This window comes from Thalassophryne amazonica, chromosome 4, assembly GCF_902500255.1.
Source record: "Thalassophryne amazonica chromosome 4, fThaAma1.1, whole genome shotgun sequence".
Taxonomy (NCBI): domain Eukaryota; kingdom Metazoa; phylum Chordata; class Actinopteri; order Batrachoidiformes; family Batrachoididae; genus Thalassophryne; species Thalassophryne amazonica.
In genome coordinates this window covers 83144807-83164243 of record NC_047106.1, presented here as the reverse complement: position 1 = coordinate 83164243, position 19437 = coordinate 83144807, and the positions used below count along the sequence as shown (strand labels likewise).

Below are 19437 nucleotides of genomic sequence, written 5' to 3'. Positions count from 1 at the left end.
CATGAATGCCTCAGTAGATTTTGAGCAGTGTTTAGGGTCGTCATCTTGTTGAAAGATCCAGCGCAACTTCAACTTTGTCACTGATTCTTGAACATTGTTGTCAAGAATCTGCTCGTATTGACTGGAATCCATGTGACCCTCAACTTTAACAAGATTCCAGTACCTGCACTGACCACACAGCCCCACAGCATGATTGAACCACCTCCAAATTTACTGTAGGTAGCAGGAGTTTTTCTTGGAATGCTGTGTTCTTTTTCTGCCATGCATACCGCCCCTTGTTATGTCCAAATAACTCAGTTTTAGTTTCCTCAGTCCATAGAACCTTATTCCAAAAGGAAGCCAGCTTGTCCAAATGTGCTTTAGCATACCTCAAGCGACTGTTTGTGGTGTGGATGCAGAAAAGGCTTCCTTTGCATTACAGCATCATACAGTATCTCCTTGTGCAAAGTGCGCTGTATAGTTGAACGATGCAGAGACACTATCTGTAGCAAGATCATGGTGTAGGCCTTTGGAGCAGGTCTGTGGGTTGACTGACTGTTGACACCATCCTTCGCTTCAGCTTATTTGCGATTTTTCTTGGCCTGCCACTTCAGACCTTACCTAGTACTGTGCCCGCGGTCTTCCATTTCCTCACTATGTTCCTCACGGTGGAAACTGATAGCTGAAATCTCTGAAATAGTTTTTTGTATATTCCCTTAAACCATGATGTTGAACAATCTTTGTTTTCAGGTCATTTGAAAGTTGTTTATCGGCTCCCATATTGCCACTCATTACAAGAGATGCAAAACACTTGCAAATGGCCACCTTAAATACCCTTTATGATTTGATTCACCTGTGTAAGGAGGTCAAGGGTCAATGAGCTTACCAACCAACTTTGTGTTCAATAATTAGTGCTGAATGTATTCAAATCAATAAAATGACAAGGGTGCCCAAATTTATGCACCTGCCTAATTTTGTTTAAATTATTGCACTCTGTAAATACTACAAACTTCATTTCACTTCTCAAGTATCAGTGTGTTTGTCTGCTATATGATATATTTAACTAAAATTTCTGATCCATACAACCAATGATTTATAAAGGAAAATCATGAAACTTAGCAGGGGTGCCCAAACTTTTGCATACAACTGTATAAACAGTTTTGGGATTTTAAGTCACACGATGCTCAAATTCAATTCACCAGTGACGGTGCAGGATCTGCATTTTAAAATGGAGGAACCAGAAGATCAGCGTGTGCACAAACATACTGTATTAGTCAAACATTTGGACACACTGAGTCAATTGAATGGGAAAATATAGGTTACCACTCTCTTACTGTCACACATAATGTCATTGTTGTAACCACAATAAACTTTTTTTAATGCGTACTTCTACAAACCCCTGACAATAATTATGGAATCACTGGCCTCGGAGGATGTTCATTCAGTTGTTTAATTTTGTAGAAAAAAAGCAGATCACAGACATGACACAAAACTAAAGTAATTTCAAATGGCAACTTTCTGGCTTTAAGAAACACTGTAAGAAATCAGGGGAAAAAAAATTGTGGCCGTCAGTAACGGTTACTTTTTTTAGACCAACCAGAGGGAATATAATAGACTCAATCAATTCTGAGGAATAAATTATGGAATCACCCTGTAAATTTTCATCCCCAAAACTAACACCTGCATCAAATCAGATCTGCTTCTTAGTCTGCTTCTAAAAATGAGTGATCACACCTTGGAGAGCTGTTGCACCAAGTGGACTGACATGAACCATGGCTCCAACACAAGAGATGTCAATTGAACAAAGGAGAGGATTATCAAACTCTTAAAAGAGGGTAAATCATCACGCAATGTTGCAAAAGATGTTGGTTGTTCACAGTCAGCTGTGTCTAAACTCTGGACCAAATACAAACATGGGAAGGTTGTTAAAGGCAAACATACTGGTAGACCAAGGAAAACAAAGCGTCAACACAGAAAACTTAAAGCAATATGACTCAAAAATCGAAAACGCACAACAAGACAAATGAGGAACGAATGGGAGGAAACTGGAGTCAACATCTGTGAACGAACTGTAAGAAACAGCGTACAGGAAATGGGATTTACATACAGAAAAGCTAAACGAAAGCTATCAACACCTAAACAAAAAAAAAAAACAAGGTTACAATGGGCTAAGGAAAAGCAATCGTGGACTGTGGATGACTGGATGAAGGTCATATTCAGTGATGAATCTCGAATCTGCATTGGGCAAGGTGATGATGCTGGAACTTTTGTTTGGTGCCGTTCCAATGAGATATATAAAGATGACTGCCTGAAGAGAACATGTAAATTTCCAGTCATTGATGATATGGGGCTGCATGTCAGGTAAAGGCACTGGGGAGATGGCTCATTACATCATCAATAAATGCACAAGTTTACATTGATATTTTGGACACTTTTCTTATCCCATCAATTGAAAGGATGTTTGGGGATGATGAAATCATTTTTCAAGATGATAATGCATCTTGCCATAGAGCAAAAACTGTGAAAACATTCCTTGCAAAAAGACACATAGGGTCAATGTCATGGCCTGCAAATAGTCCAGATCTTAATCCAATTGAAAATCTTTGGTGGAAGTTGAAGAAAATGGTCCATGACAAGGCTCCAACCTGCAAAGCTGATCTGGCAACAGCAATCAGAGAAAGATGGAGCCAGATTGATGAAGAGTACTGTTTGTCACTCATTAAGTCCATGTCTCAGAGACTGCAAGCTGTCATAAAAGCCAGAGGTGGTGCAACAAAATACTAGTGATGTGTTGGAGCGTTCTTTTCTTTTTCATGATTCCATATTTTTTTTTCCCTCTGCTTGGTCTAAAAAAGTAACCGTTACTGACTGCCATAATTTTTTTTCCTGATTTCTGATAGTGTTTCTTAAAGCCAGAAAGTTGCCATTTGAAATGACTTTAGTTCATGTCTGTGATCTGCTTTTTTTCTACAAAATTAAACAACTGAATGAACATCCGAGGCCAGTGATTCCATAATTTTTGCCAGGGGTTGTAGTAATTTTGGTATTTTTGTAATAATTTATGTTATAATAATAATAATGGTATGTTGCAAATTTGCGACAACAGGCATACTGGTCAATTTGGTATGTTGCATATTTGAGTCAAATATTGTAGCATATATGCAACAATAGGCGTTAAGGGGTTAAAGTCCTTTACTTTGAAGAAAGTGGTTTGTTTTCTAGTGACTGAAGCCAAATAAGATAGTGGTAGCAATGCAATTAATCTGTTTGGACAAATAACGCATAATGTGAAATGAGCCAGTAATTGCGATCCATCGCAACCTTTTGCAGGCCATATTATCAATTAGTCTGGTATGGTGTGATGCTAAAGACCATGATGCGATATCCAGTTACCACACGCAATATCATTGTGCTATATTTGGGCATCCTTAAATTAAATGGAGCTAAATTTAACAGTATCTTGAAAGCTATTAGAACACTAAATTATTTGTGCAAATGTTTGTTGCAGAAGAAAAAGTAAATAAATAAAGGTAAATGGAGGAACAGAATGGTGGTTAACCACAGCTGGTGTCACTCGACAGAAAGCGCCCCCAGTCCTTTCTGCTTCATGACTCAGGATGCCAAACATTTTTACTGACCTCTTGCCTGCCTCTGCATGTTTTGTACACCCAAAGGGGGAAGGGGGGATATAAATGAATAAATAAAAATCAACACCACATGAATTAACCATTCTCTCCCTTTAGCAAGAACTGGTGCCTCACAGCTCACTGGTGCCTGCTCTATGATAACGTTTTCTGCCCTACGCATCACGGGTACCCATGCACAGCATGGAAAAGGGTCTATTACCACTGGCCACCCCAACCCAGAGACATAGCACAGATGCGTACCTGTCCACTCTGCTGACCTCCATAGGATCCGTAGCTAAAGCAGGGGGAAACAAAGCAGTTAGTAACAACAGACTCTTGATCCAACTCAAAAATTAAATCACTTTCCTTTGATAAAATACCATTAATAAATAAAGTAGCACTATCACAATCATTTTCATAATCCCAATATTTTTTTTTCAAAAAAAGAAGAGAATCATTGTATCAAACTGGTTCGGTCTCAAATTTCAGTATTTGAGTTAGTACCTTTGTGCGCCACCATGTTGACCGTAGCCTGAATCTGAAAGTCAAGTCACAGATTTAAACAGCTTAGAAATCTTACAACGCATTTCTTTAACACCTTGTTAAAAGGTTGGTGAAGCAAATTAAATCAAACAGAGGAAGGGGAAGATTAATTCCACAGTTTTGATCGTTATACGCAAACAGGCCGGTCAGCACGCCTTCAACGAAAATGGCGGTTAATTCACTGCTGCCTCCGGCTAATTCCTGATACAAAGCGAAGCAACATACGAGTTTACAAATCCCGCGCATCCTCGCAGTAGTTATTACACAGAGACGGCCAGATATAAATTTTGTCTGTCATGTGGCATCTTACAATTGAGTACATCACATTTTGTAGGAGAAAGTAAAAACAAAGACGCATTGACGCAACATCAAGCACCAAACGACAAGGCCCGGTGCCACGCCAAAACAAAAACATAAAGTCGAAGACTCAACAAATACCACCACCATAATAAGTGTATTATATCTCGGTGACAAAAGGGAAATACTATTTTAAATTCGTCATAAAGTGAGTTCTGTTGTATTAATAGAAGACGGGCTGCATTTCATGAATTAGACGGAACCCGTCTGGCCTCAATAGTGGTTAACTACCAAATTAGCTTGTTCGGCTGCTGTTAAAATCATTACTAAAAAATCTAAACGGGAAAAGTGGACTAAGTAAATGTGATAACATACTTACCGGTGGCCATTCTGTATATTGTAATATAAGATTAAAAACGACGAATCCTGCTGCGATTGATTAGCCGATTAAAATGAACGCAGCTCGAGAGAATGAGGTGAGCACGCCGCGGCACTTCCCTTATGGCGGCTTTCCAGAGTTGCCAGATCTAACGAGAGAACCAAGCCCAAAAGAAGTGCATTGTCTTACCAAGAGAGGGGGGCGTGCGTGCGTGCGCGTGCGTGTGTGTGTGTGTGTGTGTGTGTGTGATGAATAAAATTATAGTTTGATCATACTATAAATATTAATAAACAGAAAAATGTTCAATTGTCCACTGACAGAGCCAAATGTTTTTGGTTTTGTGCATACATGCAGTGGTGTTGTGCCACCCAACACACTATGCAACTGAAGTAGTCATCTGCTGTATTTCCTGCAAACAGATAGAACGTGGACATCCCCTTGGTCATTTCTGGTTGACTGGGTCCTCAGCACTGACACACCTGCGTGCTAGCTCATGCACATTGCATGGAAGTAGTGAGACACCCACTTTCAGAGGTCTGGCCCAAGGCCAACAAGTCCAAAATGTAGAAGCTGACATTCCCTCACATTGCAAATGAGACACCCGAGTCTCCATAAGCAACCACTCATTTGACAAAAAGTCATTCCATTGGTACCCAAGGATTCCAAAGAGACCAACCACAAACGACAGTCATCATCATAGGTCAGTGGTTAGTGTCCAACCACACAGAAAGACAAGAAGCACCAGGACATCATTCCTGCAAACCCCTGCAGACTTATCAGCATTGTCAAACACTTCTGCCCAGCGACATCATGTTGCCATAAGATAATAAGCGCAAGGACCCAGACATATTAATGTCACTGCTGACCGAAGTGAATCTTTCTACAAATTTGGAACTTTGAGCACATACAAGATACACGTCTTCCAATGACTGAGTCCAGCAATTCACTTGGGGTCGTCACAGCAGATCCAAGGTGGATCTGCATGTTGAATTGGCACAAGTTTTACGTTGGATGCCCTTCCAAACGCATCTTCACTTTACATGGAGACATGTGGTAGGGGTGAGGTTTGAACCGGGAACCTTTCACACACTAACCACTTGACCACCACCGCTGCTCCATGACACGGACAGTATTTACAAAAAAGTCGCTTGTAATAATCAGATTTGGCAACAATATTGAGCTTTTCTTCGGCTCTCTGAAAGCACTTAACGTGTAAATATCGCCACCTATTGCTTTGGCATGTTAATTAGACATCAGAGCTTTGTAGAATTACAGACCGAATCTCACATTACAGTGCCTTGCAAAACTATTTGGCCCCTTGGCATTTCACACATTTCAATTTATTTATGCCATTTCAAATACAAAAAGTAAATCAGGCTTCTCAATATAAAAAATTCTAAAATTCTTTTCCTTAAACTCAAAGCAAATCTCTACAACTTGATATAAATTAATTAGATTAGACTAGATCAGATTACATTAGATATTACCTGGAACTTCATTGATCCCTTGGGAAGACTCCCTCGGGGAAATCGAGGTTCTAGCAGCATTGTATAGCAGCACACAGGGTAAGAAGCACACAGAGTATCAAAAGTTAAAAAATAAAAAGTTTGCAAATATAAATTTAAATACAAATACATAATGTAAATGCCAGACATACTGATCAATACTGGTTTACTGGCTACTACTGTTCCTCTCATTCCTGACTTCTGTCTTCCTGTTACTTCACCTTCCCCAAGTGACGAGGAGTACAGTCTGATGGCCTGAGGGACAAACGAGTTTTTCAATCTGTTGGTTTAAAATTAAAATTAAATTAAATTAAAATAAAAAATATAAAAGCCAAGATGATGGGTTGCCTAAATAACGGGCCCCTTTGGTATAATACCTGTAAATAATCAGTTTTTTTGCTAGTATTCTATAGACACACACACACACACACATATATATATATATATATATATATATATATATATATATATATATATATATATATATATATATCGTTGAAATCCCCCAGGAGTTGACCCCAAATATTTAAACTCATCTTCTTTCACCACTTCTACTCCTTGTAACTGCACTATTCCACTGGGCTCCCTCCCATTCACACACATGTACTCAGTCTTGCTTCTACTGACTTTCATTCCCCTTCTCTCCAAAGCATATCTCCACCTCTCCAGACTAGACTCAACTTGCTCTCTACTCTCACTACAGATCACAATGTCATCTGCAAACATCATAGTGTTAAGGATTTTATATATATATATATATGTTATCACTGTTAAACATTTGTACCTTCGTCTTCTTTCTTATGAAAACGGTGTTGTGCTGTTTGCACTTCACCCTGAGAATGTATGTGTTATTCAACCTTGTTTTAGCTTTGTCTTCTTTCTCATGAGAACGGTGTTGTGCTGTTTTGCACCTGTCTTAACCAAGCCTGAGAATTCAATTTTGTTTTAGCACTCTGGGGTCAATCTGAACTGGGAATGAAGGACTGGATGTACTTATTGTTATAACATAACTTTGTTTTCGTAGCCGCTAACGACTGGGAGTAAAAGAACTGAAGGTTGAATTTTGACTGATTGTGATGCTTAGTGTTCCAGGCAGATGCAAAACAGCTGATAACTGCAACAGACGAACGAGATGTGCTGACCTGAAGTGTTCTTCCTTACAGCTGCACCTTGACGTATGCGTTTATGTTATGGGAAGAAACTTGTCTTGCGTCATTACCCCCACCCTTAGGACAAGTTTCTTGTTTATGTGATGAGGGCGTCTCTTAATAAAAAGAGCGGAAAAGCAGGCCAGACTTTAGTGTAGCCTTGGTGTACAGCCTGGCCGCACTCCGCGCGTAATATTTGACTTTCTGTCTCACTGGTGTTTCTTGACTCTGTTTGTCTTGTTAAAGGTTTTAAAAATGTTTGGAGGAGAAAATACCCAACATTGACTGGGGGCTCGTCCGGGATCTCAACAATACCGGAGGTGTCCAGCGGAGGTCGTCAAGTCCAGACGTAAATCCTTGGCCAAGGTCCGATCGATTGATCGTGTCTGCAATTGTCGACCACCGTTGGCATCGTCTGGTTGACGAGATTTTCCCGAAGAAAACAGACAGGAAGTCGAGTCAGTGAGTAGAATTTCTTTGTAAATAGTACCGAGTGAGTGGTGATCAGATCACATAAACAGTTAAATTCCGCAAGCGATGATACAGAATCGTCTGTTAATGCAAAGCAGTTAAACTCTGTAAGGAGGGTGCGGACTCCTCTGTTTATATACGCGTACCGGTAGGGGATAAAAGTGATCACATAAACAGTTAAACTCCGTAAGCGATGGCGTGGAATCGTCTGTTAATGCAAAGCAGTTAAACTCCGCGAGGAGGGCGGACTCCTCTACGGTTGCGAGGGACGCAAGTAGTTAAATTCCGGAAGGAGGATACGGACTCCTCTGTTTTAATACGTAAAGGAAATCCCGGGTAGAAATATGTGCACTGTAAAAAAGCAGTTAAATTTGGCAGGGACGGCGGAGTCCCCTAATGCAGGACAGTAGTTAAATTTCACGGGAGGGCGAGCTCCCCTGACATAAGAATGCGCGTACGATTATTAAAAGTGTTTCTATGTGTAAATAGTGTTTTGTGTAAGTGTAAATAACTGTGTGAAAGTGCAATACTTTGGACAACGTTAGTGACAACCGTGTGTGTGGAAGCAGAGGCAAGTGATTCCGCTTCCTACGGGGAGGTGAAAGGAATCAACCACACGACGGCAAATTAATTGTCACGTCCAAAGAAAGTGTGAAAACTTCAGATTTAGAACACCCCAGGTGTGCCCCCGTCTGAAGTCCAAATTATAACAAGGGATAATAAAAATGGGGGGTAAGACGTCTAAAATAAGGAAAATTTATCAACTGACGACTGGAAATTTATGGAAGCAAAAAAAATCCAAAAACAACAAAAAATTGGAGACCTGGATTAATAAACATGACTTTGACGGACGACTGAACCTGATCAGTATACAGAAGCTAAAGAAGGAGTTAGAACAGCAACATAAAGGTGATGAGAAAAAGATGCAGAAAGTAGGGGCAGATTTAGTGGCATTTTGGGAGGAGGAAGCAGAGAACAGACAGAAGGGAGCAGAGAAGCAACGATTAGAGAAAGCAAGGAAAAAGAAAGCTGTAGGTAAGGCAGAAGAAGATGTGATAATTCAGCACAGAGAACCAGAACAACCTCAGCAACCACCGCCGGCTGGATCGTCGGTGACAACAACACCTTTATCTCCTCTACCAGAGGATGACGATGTACCGCCACCACAGTATGATTTAGCAGTAAAACCTAAGGTAAAAAGTGAAAAACCAGAAAAACCACAAACACGCAGTCAAGCGAAAGTGCCCACAGCCCCTCCCATGGTGGAACACAGTGACCAGGGAGGTGCCTATCCTATGATAGAAGTACCAAATCCTCGTGCAGGAACAGCAGGACAGCGATCAACCATGCTCGTATATCGAACATGGAATGCTGATGATATCAAAGCAGCAGTCGACATGATACCATCGCCACATGTCGATATTGAGGGATTTATGCAGGATATAGAAAACATTAGAAATTCTTACCACCTTAGTGGACCTGAAGTCCAACAGGTGTGGATGAAAGCATGTGGCCCTAAATGGAGTCAGATACGCGGAGACTGGAATCCTGCAGACCAGGATGGCGTACCATTGCCACATGATGATACAGTCTTGAAAACAAGAGTGGAAGCTATGATTACACGGGCAAAAGGAGTGTTAGGACCAAAGATAAATTATACTGAAATTACCAGGACAACTCAGAAAGAAGGAGAACCATGGATAGAGTTTAGATGCAGATTTGAGAGTGTATTTAGAGTCCATAGTGGCATATTGCCAGGAACACCAGTGTATGAAACAAATTGAAAAATGTTTCACCTGTGAAGCTGACAATGACCGATTTGATTCATGATGGCAACTCAACAGCTGTCATAACAGTAACAGGTGCCACTGAAGATGTTTTAAAATTGAGATTCACAGGTATGCCATTACATGTGTCACTTTGTAAACCATATTTGACAGAATGGCAAGAATTGGGACTGACAGTCATAACAGCTTTGTCAGCCACTGATTGGAGCAGAGTTGGACCACGAACGGAGTTCAGTCCATCAACTAAATTGTATAAAGTGCCAGTTAATGTCTCATTGGTGCTGACAGCTGGAACACACATTGATGTGTCCACTTCACAATCCTGAGTGTTTCAGTTGAGTCCTGAAGAGGATGATCTTCTCTCTTCTGTACCATCAGGATTGTGGACAACAGGTCCTTCAGACGTAGGACTGATAAAAAATGCACAACCTGTAGTTATAAGAACAAAAACAGAATACAGACCATGTGTAAGACAGTATCCATTGAAACCTGATGCAATTGAAGGAATCAGGCCAGTAATAGAGAATTTATTAACAGCAGGAGTAATAGTGCCATGTCCAGATTCACCATGTAGGACACCCATATTTCCTGTAAAAAAAGGCTCCGCCCTCAGTGGGATGGAGAATGATTCAAGATCTGCAGGCAGTAAATGCTGCTGTAGTAAAAAGAGCTCCATGTGTACCAGATCCGCACACACTGTTAAGCTCATTGAGATTAAATTCTAGTTGTTTTTCTGTAAATACCCAACACATAGTCCATGGGGACTCCTGTCTGATCTCATCCGTCTACCTGTCCATCACCACCGCAAACAAGAAAGGACTCAGAGCTGATCCTTGGTGTAATCCCACCTCCACCTTGAATGAGTCTGTCATGCTGACTGCGCATCTCACCGCTGTCACACTATTCTTGTACATGTCCTGCACTACCCTAACATACTTCTCTGCCACTCCAGACTTCCTCATACAATACCACAACTCTTCTCTTGGCACCCTATCATAAGCTTTTTCTAAGTCCACAAACACACAACGTAACTCTTTCTGGCCTTCTCTGTACTTCTCCAACAGTATTCTCAGAGCAAACATTGCATCTGTAGTACTCTTTCTCAGCATGAAACCATATTGCTGCTCACAGATCTTCACCTGTTTTCTAAGCCTAGCTTCTACTACTCTTTCCCATAACTTTATGCTGTGGCTGATCGACTTTATGCCTCTGTAGTTACTGCAGCTCTGCACATCACCCTTGTTCTTGAAAATAGGAACCAGCACACTTCGTCTCCACTCCTGAGGCATCCTCTCACTTGCCAAGATTTTATTAAACAATTTGGTTAGAAACTCTACTGCCATCTCTCCTAGACATTTCCATGCCTCCACCGGAATGTCATCTGGACCAACTGCCTTTCCACTCTTCATCCTCTTCATAGAAGCCCTCACTTCTTCCTTACTAATCTCTTGTACTTCCTGATTTACTCTCACCTCCTTCATCCAACCTTTTCTCTCGCTCATTTTCTTTATTCATCAGCCTTTCAAAATATTCCCTCCAACTTCTCAGCACACAGTCTTCACTTGTCAGCACATTACCATGTGCATCTTTTACCACCCTAACCTGCTGCACATCCTTTCCAGCTCTGTCCCTTTGTCTGGCCAATCGGTACAAGTCCTTTTCTCCTTCCTTACTATTCAACTTCTTGTACAGCTCGCAATATGTCTTTTCCTTTGCTTTTGCCACTTCTCTTTTCGCCTTACACTGCATCTCCTTGTACTCTTGTCTACTTTCTTCATCTCTCCGAATATCCCAAAACGTTTTCGCCAACCTCTTTCTCCTTATTCCACCACCGAGTCTCCTTGTCTTCCTTCCACTGTCCAGATGTCATACCCAGTACTGTCCTGTCTCCCTCACCACATCTGCAGTACCTTTCCAGTTGTCCAAAATTGCTTCCCCTCCAACCAGTGCTTCTCTCACCTGCTCACTAAATTTCCCACAACAGTCTTCCTCCTTCAGCTTCCACCATCTGATCCTTTGTTAAGCTCTCACTCTTGTCTTCTTCTTCTTTACCTCTAAAGTCATCCTACAAACAACCATCCTATGCTGTCTAATGACACTCTCTCCTGCCACCACCTTACAGTCTCTGATTTCATTTAGTTTGCATCTCCTATAAAGAATGTAGTCCACCTGTGTGCACCTTCCTCCACTCTTATGTTACCCTGTGCTTTTTCTTAAAGTAGGTATTCACCACAACCATTTCCATCTTTTTTGCAAAATCAACTACCATCTGTCCTTCCCCATTCCTATCCTTGATACCATATCTACCCATTACTTCCTCATCACCTCTGTTCCCTTCACCAACATGCCCATTGAAGTCTGCTTCTATCACCACTCTTTCATGCTTGGGCACACACTCCAGAAATCTTCTTTCTCCATCTCACAACCTACCTACCTATGGGGCATATGCACTGATGACAGTCATTATCACCCCTTCAATTTCTAACTTCACACTCATCACCCTGTCAGACACTCGCTTAATCTCCAACACACTTTTAACGTACTCTTCCTTTAAAATGACCCCAACACCATTTCTCTTTCTGTCCTCATCATGGTACAACAACTTGTACCCACCGCCGATGCTCCTGCTCTTACTTCCCTTCCACTTGGTCTCTTGCAAACACAATATGTCTGCCTTTCTCCTCTCCATCATATTAGCAGCCAGCTCTCTCCCTTTACCAGTCATACTACCAACATTCAAAGTCCTCACTCTCATTTCCACCCTTCTAGTTTTCTTCTTCTCCCGCTGTTTGTGGAAATGTTCTCCTCCTCTTCTTCGTTGTCTTCGCCCAGCAGTAGCCCAATTTCCACCGGCACCCTGTTGGGCAACAGCACCGGTGGCGGACGTTGTTAACCCGGGCCGTGACCGATCCGGTATGGACATTTGATAGTCTGCATAGTTGGGTTGGCTTGTTTTACGCAGGATGCCCTTCCTGACGCAACCCTCCTCATTTATCCGGGCTTGGGACCGGCACTCAGAATGTACTGGCTGCACACCCCATGTGGCTGAGTTAAAAAAAAAAGGCATGTTAACCAGCTGTTGGAAAACAAAAACAAACAGAATCTGAATGTAGAAAGAAATGTACAAGAATGATGCTCTTGATGATGGATTTGTTTTTGATTTTGGACTGGCTGAGAAAACTGAACCTCAGAAAAAGGAACCTGAGAACTGTGGGACAGTAACAGTTCCTTCAACAGTCGTGAAACCAGTTTTGTACCACAAACTGCAGGAAGACTAAAAAGGACAAATAAACCTCCCAGTAGACTGAATTTGTAAAAAGACTACCGTACTTTTTGTAACTAAAAAAAGAACGTTTTTTTTTTTTAAGGTGCAGTTACAGTATAAGTTTACAGGGGAGGACTGTGGCGTCCTAAAAGGAACCAGCAGGGGGCCCCAGGCCTTTAAAAGGCTGTATCCACATCTGGAGCAGAGTTGTTGAGCGGGACAAGAGAGGACGTGGATTTGCACTGTAATAGTTGGTTGTGTTTTCTAAGAAGCAGCCTTTTTCCTGGAGATCCATATAACACAGAGTACTTAGGTGTTGATATTTCTTGTCATTTCAACAAGGGTTTTTGATTCATAGGGACTGTTTTTTGAAGCTTTCCAGAGGCGTCATACATTTAGCAAGGAAATGTTTGGAAGACTGGTCAGTTTGTGAAAAAGTGGGGGATTTCAGTACCTGAGTGTTAACATCCTTCAGCTTCAGACATTCTGGCCTTAGAAATGTTTGGGGAGTCAGTTCTTTGTTAAAAATGGAAAATTAAGGCACCTTTTGATGCTGTAAAGATATATCTATGGCCATACTCACTACAGATGTAAATGCAGAGTCCAAAAACGAGGTCATTAAAGAGGTCCCGGTATGGAAGAGGAGGTATTAATACAGAGGGGCCTTATCCATTCACAAGCTGCAGTCAACCACATTTACAAAAAAATCCTGTTTAGTATTGGAAAAACTCATCCTGAAATCAAAAATCCCAAAAAGAATGTCTTTAAAAGAGAAGCAAAAGTTGTTAGAGCAGCTGTGTGAAGCCAAACATCCATCCAGAAATTTACACATCCAGAACAGATGCAAAGTTGTTTCAATATTGGAATTACAGACTCAATCTTTCTAATATAAAAGTATTGACCAGTGTGTATTTATGCAAAATCTTAAGATATTTCTCTCATCTTAATAGTTAATCACACCTTAAATTTTGGTCTGTTTTGTTTAGGTGCCGGTGTTCTGAGCACCGTTTGAAAAAAAAAAAACAAACTTAACTTTTAATCACGGAAATATGGTACAAACTGTCCTTGAATCGGTGTCAGTGCTGAACTTCATTTCCGTTATATACGGTGTTAATTACATGAAAAATTGGGACTTTTGTTTTTGTCCAGCAAGTGTGAATATCCGGTTTATACAGTGACAGTTTAGGCAAGTTTTATTTGCATTAACATTTTTAAAGAACTTGCTGGTGTTGCGTCAAACTCTGATTGTTCTGATGGCCACACCAAACCATTCTAAGTTTCCCAAAACATCATTTATCCTCTTTAGAAAAAAATTGGTAGTATAAAAACACAATATCCACTGCATAGATGACAAACCTTCAGCATTTTATTTCATGAAACAATTGATTTTCTTTAAGTACTTTATTTGGTCCCAAAAATCAAGGTCACAACCTTATTTACTCAAATTTTATTAATTAAAAATACATACCATGATAAAATTCAACAATTATACAGTGAAATGATAAAACAGGGTAATGTTTCTCAGATTTACATGTATTACTACATTTTCAGAAAAGAGAAAATAGTGATGTAAAGAGTAAATATGATCAGGGATTAGCATAATAGTCTAATACATACGGTACATCCAGAATGTATTCACAGCGCTTCACTTTTTTCATATTTTGTTGTTACAGCCGAATTCCAAAATTTATTAAATTCATTTATGCACACAATACCCCATAATGACAATGCAAAATGTTTATTTTTTGCAAAATAAAAAAAAAACTCTAACTAAAATCACATATACATAAGTGTTTACAGCCTTTGCAATAATGCTCAAAATTGAGTGCAAGTGCATCTTGTTTCCACTGATCATCCTTGAGATGTTTCTACAGCTTAACTGAAGTCCACTTGGGCTAAATTCAGTTGATTGGACATGATTTGGAACGACACACCTGCCTACGTATAAGGTCCCACAGGTGACAGTGCATGTCAGAGCAAGCATGAAGTAAAAGGAATTGTCTGTAGACCTCAGAAAGATTATCATGAGGCATAAATCTGGGGAAGGGTACAGAAACATTTGTGGCTGCTCTGAAGGTCCCAATGAGCTCAGTGGCCTCCATCATCCATAAATGAAAGTCTGGATCCACCAGGATTCTTCTAGAGCTGCCCGCCCGTCTAAACTGAGTGACGGGGGAGAAGGGCCTTAGTCCGGGAGGTGACCAAGAACCTGATGGTCACTCTGTCGGAGCTCCAGCATTCCTCGATATGAGACAGAACGTTCCAGGACAACCACCTCTGCAGCAATCTACCAATCAGGCCTGTATGGTAGAGTGGCCAGAAAGAAGCCACTCCTTAGGAAAAGGCACATGGCGGCCGACCTGCAGTTCACCAAAATGCACCCGAAGGACTCTCAGACCATGAGAAACAAAATTCTCTGGTCTGATGAGAAAGATTGAACTCTCTGGTATAATGCCAGGCGTCATGTTTGGAGAAAACCAGGCACAGTCCCTACCACCAGCATCATGCTGTGGGGATGTTTGTCAGCGGCAGGTATGGGGACACTAGTCAGGTTTGAGGGAAAAATGAATGCAGAGACATCCTGGATGAAAACCTGCTCCAGAGCACTCTTGACCTCAGACTTGGGCGACGGTTCATCTTTCAGCAGGACAATGACCCTAAACATGCAGTCAAGATATCAAAGGAGTGGCTTCAGAACAAGTCTGTGAATGTCCTTGAGTGGTCCGGCCAGAGCCCAGACCTGAACCCAATTCAACATGTCTGGAGAGATCTGAAAATGGTTGTGCACCGACACTCCCCATCCAACCTGATGGATCGTGAGAGGTGTTGCAAAGAGGAATGGGCAAATCTGCGGAAAGATGCATGCACCAAGCTTGTGGCATCATATCCAAGAAGACTTGAAGCTGTAATGGCTGCCAAAGGTGCATCAACAAAATATTGCGCGAAGAGTGTGAATACTTATGTACACGTGATTTCGTGTCTTTTTTTTTTAGAAATTTGCAAAAAAAAAAACAAAATAGTAGTAATAATAATAATAATAATAATAAAAAAGCCTTTTCATGTCATTATGGGGTGTTGTGAATTGAAATTTGAGGGAAAAAATTAATTTACTCCATTTTGGTATAAGGCTGTAACATAAAATGTGGATAAAGTGAAGCACCGTGAATACTTTCTGGATGCACCATAAGGCAGTGTTAGAAAAGGCACAAGCTGCACTTAGTTTTCTAAGTGATGCTATGATTTTTACATGCTTGTTTTACTTGCAAGAATGAGTTAAAAAACATTTGTATGATCAAGTCAGTGACAATATGTGTTCTCCATACAGATGTGCATATCTATGAAATTACTAAGGGGGTGGGACAAAACTATAATGCCCAACAGAGGTTGCCTGTCAGAACTTTATGTGCATGTTGCAGAATTTTATCTCATCACAATACCCTTGTTTAACTCAGGGGTCACCAACCCTGCACCTGGAGAGCACCTGCCCTGCATGTTTTCGAACTGTCCCTGTTCCCACCCCCTGGCAATTAACTCTATTACATGTTCTCAGCTTATCAAGAGCTGGAAAATACCCATAAAAAAAAAAAGTAGGTAGATGTGAAAAACATACAAGGCAGTTGATCTCCAAGAACAGGGTTTGTAACCCCTGCTTTCACTGATGTATGAGTGAAGGAGTGATGTAGTCAGAAGTGCCCACAATGAGATTACTGTTCAGTGTGGCTAAGGTGCACTCACCACACTCCTGACTGCATGTGAACAACTACAAATTAAGATTTGTAGGGATGAAGTTACTCTTTAAAAGGCAGTCTTATGCAAATAAAAGAAAAACACTCATGTTCCCTTAAAAGTAAAAAAAAAAAAAAAAAAATCTTCCCATTGCATCATCCTCTCTTAATACATTACTGTTTCCGATTTAAGTTAACAGCAACTTCTGCATATAAGGAAAATTCCTCTCAAAATACAAAGTTGTAAAAAAAAAAAAAAAATACTGTACCAAGTTTGTTGCCAGTTTTGTACATTTTCTCACTTAAGTTTTACATGCTGTACAAGACATTTAATGCATTATAATCAGAGAAATTTGTAGCTCAGTTTATCAGCACAACTTTATATCAGATATGTGACAGTACAACACACTGCCACAAATGTTACATTTTATGCATTCAGTCACATGATGTCGTACATTCGCCCGTGACAATGTGTAATGGTATTCCCTTGAGTAAAACAATTCAATTGCAAGTGTGAGAAACTGAATTTAAAAACATTCATGGTTGAACCCTTCATTTTCACAGTAGAATTATGTACTAACAGGTTGGATTAGCAAGATTTTATCCCACAAAACACACTGACTTCCCCACTTAGTATCCCCCTCAGAAGCTGCACACCTAAATTTAATGAATGGTAACAATTACATAAAATATAACAGTGTTCAACATTTATGACTTATTCTAAAACAACAACCCTGATCAAATAAATTTGGAAAATAGGTTCCTAAATGTGATCTCAGAATACGGGTGGGCAATATGACCTAACATTAATATCACTGTATTTGTAAGTGTTTGGACTCTGATGTTATTATATCATGGCATTACTGGTTTTACACTATATGTCCCCTCAATAATTGCCTTATTTGAGCAAGAGTTTAACCTGGGCTGCTGTCATTTTCAAATTTGCTCCTCCAAAGTTAAAATCTGGATGAAAGACTTCATTAATCAAAGATTCTTACAGATTCCCATTAAAATAAAAAAATCAGTTGTGTTTCATTAATGATCATTAAGGCTTACAATTAATCAATGTAAAGACTTAAAAGAGCGTGCACACAGCACATGACTGTCTTCCAGTTAAAGCAATAAGAAATGTGTTGTTTTGACTTACAAGAGCTCAGCAGAACAGGGAGAGGAGAAAGCGAGAGAGAGAAACAAGATTAATGGCTGCACAGACCACCTCAATCTCTGGTGTTGATCATCACAGCCTCTGCACTGTAGTGTTGATTGGCGCCGTGCTGACATAATTAGTCATTTCCATGGATACCTGGCATTATTTTCTATAATTTTGTAAGCAAAGAAAATTATATATATATGTGTGTGTTCAGCACTATTATATGGGTGAAACAAAAACAGATTCTCATGGTTTTGACGGTATTGTGCAGTCTATTAGGGTTGGGACAACTAATGAAAATCATTAGCTATCGACTAGTTCCCAACTAAATTTGACACTGAATGAATTAAGCCAATTCCTAACTTTCAAGGTGAAACTCAAATGTGACATTTTCACAAATATAGGCACAAAATCACAAATACAAAAAAAAATAAAAATAAATAAATAATAATAAAAAAAAATCAAAATCATGAAGACCATACATAACTCAGCTACATGGGGTGTGCATTCTGAGTGCTGGTCCCAAGTCCGGATAAATGAGTAGGGTTGCGTCAGGAAGGGCATCCAGTGTAAAAAAAAAAAAAAGAAAAAAAAAGCCAGCCCAACCAAGCAGAGTACAAGTCAAATTTCCATACAAGATCGGTCGAGGCCCTGGTTAACAACGACTGCTACCAGTGCCACTGCCCAACAGGGTGCTGCCGGAATTTGGACAACTGCTTGGTGAAGAAGAAGAGCAGGAGAACATGTCCACAGACAGAAGAGGAAAACGCAAAGGGTTCGAAGTGAGAGTGGGGACTTTGAATGTTGGCAGTATGACTGGTAAAGGGAGAAAGCTGGCTGATATGATGGAGAGGGGAAAGGTCGTATTGTGTCTGCAAGAGACCAGGTGGAACAGAAGTAAGAACAGGAGCATCGGCAGTGAATTCAAGCTGTTGTATCATGGTGTGGATAGGAAGAGAAATGGTGTTGGGTCATTTTAAAGGAAGAATATGTTAAGAGTGTGTAGGACATTAAGTGAGCATCTGACAGAGAGATGAGTGTGAAGTCAGAAATTGAAGGGGTGATGATGAATATCATCAATGCACGTCCCACAGGTAGGTTGCGAGATGAAGGAGAAAGATTGCTGGAGTGAGTTAGATGAGGTGGTGGATAGTGTGCCCAAGCATGAAAGAGTGGTGATAGGAGCGGACTTCAATGGGCATGTTGGCGAAGAGAACAGAGGTGATGAGGAAGTAATGGGTAGATATGGTATCAAAGCAGGAATGTGGAAGGGCAGATAGTAGTTGATTTTGCAAAAAGGATAGAAATGACTGTGGTGAATACCTACTTTAACAAAAAGGAGGAACACAGGGTGACATATTAGAGTGGAGGAAGGTCCACACAGGTGGACAACATTCTTTGTAGGCGATGCAAGCAAAGCAAGAAATCAGAGACTGTAACGTGGTGGCAGGAGAGAGTGTAGCTAGACAGCGTAGGATGGTGGTTTGTAGGATGGCTTTAGATGTGAAGTAGAGCGTGAGAGCTCAAACGATCAGATGGTGGAAGTTGAAGGAGGAAGACTG

At 40.5% G+C, this 19437-nt stretch overlaps 1 protein-coding gene and 1 long non-coding RNA gene across 5 annotated transcripts in view; both read right to left on the bottom strand.

Annotated features, from left to right (window-relative positions):
• Nucleotides 1-4981, bottom strand: part of taf15 (TAF15 RNA polymerase II, TATA box binding protein (TBP)-associated factor) — a 52241-nt gene extending 47260 nt beyond the window's left edge. For all 4 annotated transcript variants that reach the window (XR_004560085.1, XM_034168180.1, XM_034168181.1 and 1 more), the window contains exons 1-3: nucleotides 4825-4981; nucleotides 4110-4143; nucleotides 3867-3900 (exon numbers count right to left, since the gene is read on the bottom strand). Coding sequence is in view for 3 of the 4 variants with exons in the window: in XM_034168180.1 (XP_034024071.1) it covers nucleotides 3867-3900; nucleotides 4110-4143; nucleotides 4825-4834 (78 nt within the window). In the remaining variant the exon portion in view is untranslated. The remainder of the gene's footprint in view (nucleotides 1-3866; nucleotides 3901-4109; nucleotides 4144-4824) is intronic.
• Nucleotides 4982-16115: 11134 nt separating this feature from the next.
• On the bottom strand, nucleotides 16116-18439 carry LOC117508416. Its single transcript, XR_004560084.1, has 2 exons — nucleotides 16645-18439; nucleotides 16116-16438 (listed from the first exon to the last, which is right to left on the bottom strand). It is a non-coding gene; the product is annotated as an uncharacterized LOC117508416 (long non-coding RNA).
• Between the last annotated feature and the right edge of the window lie 998 nt (nucleotides 18440-19437).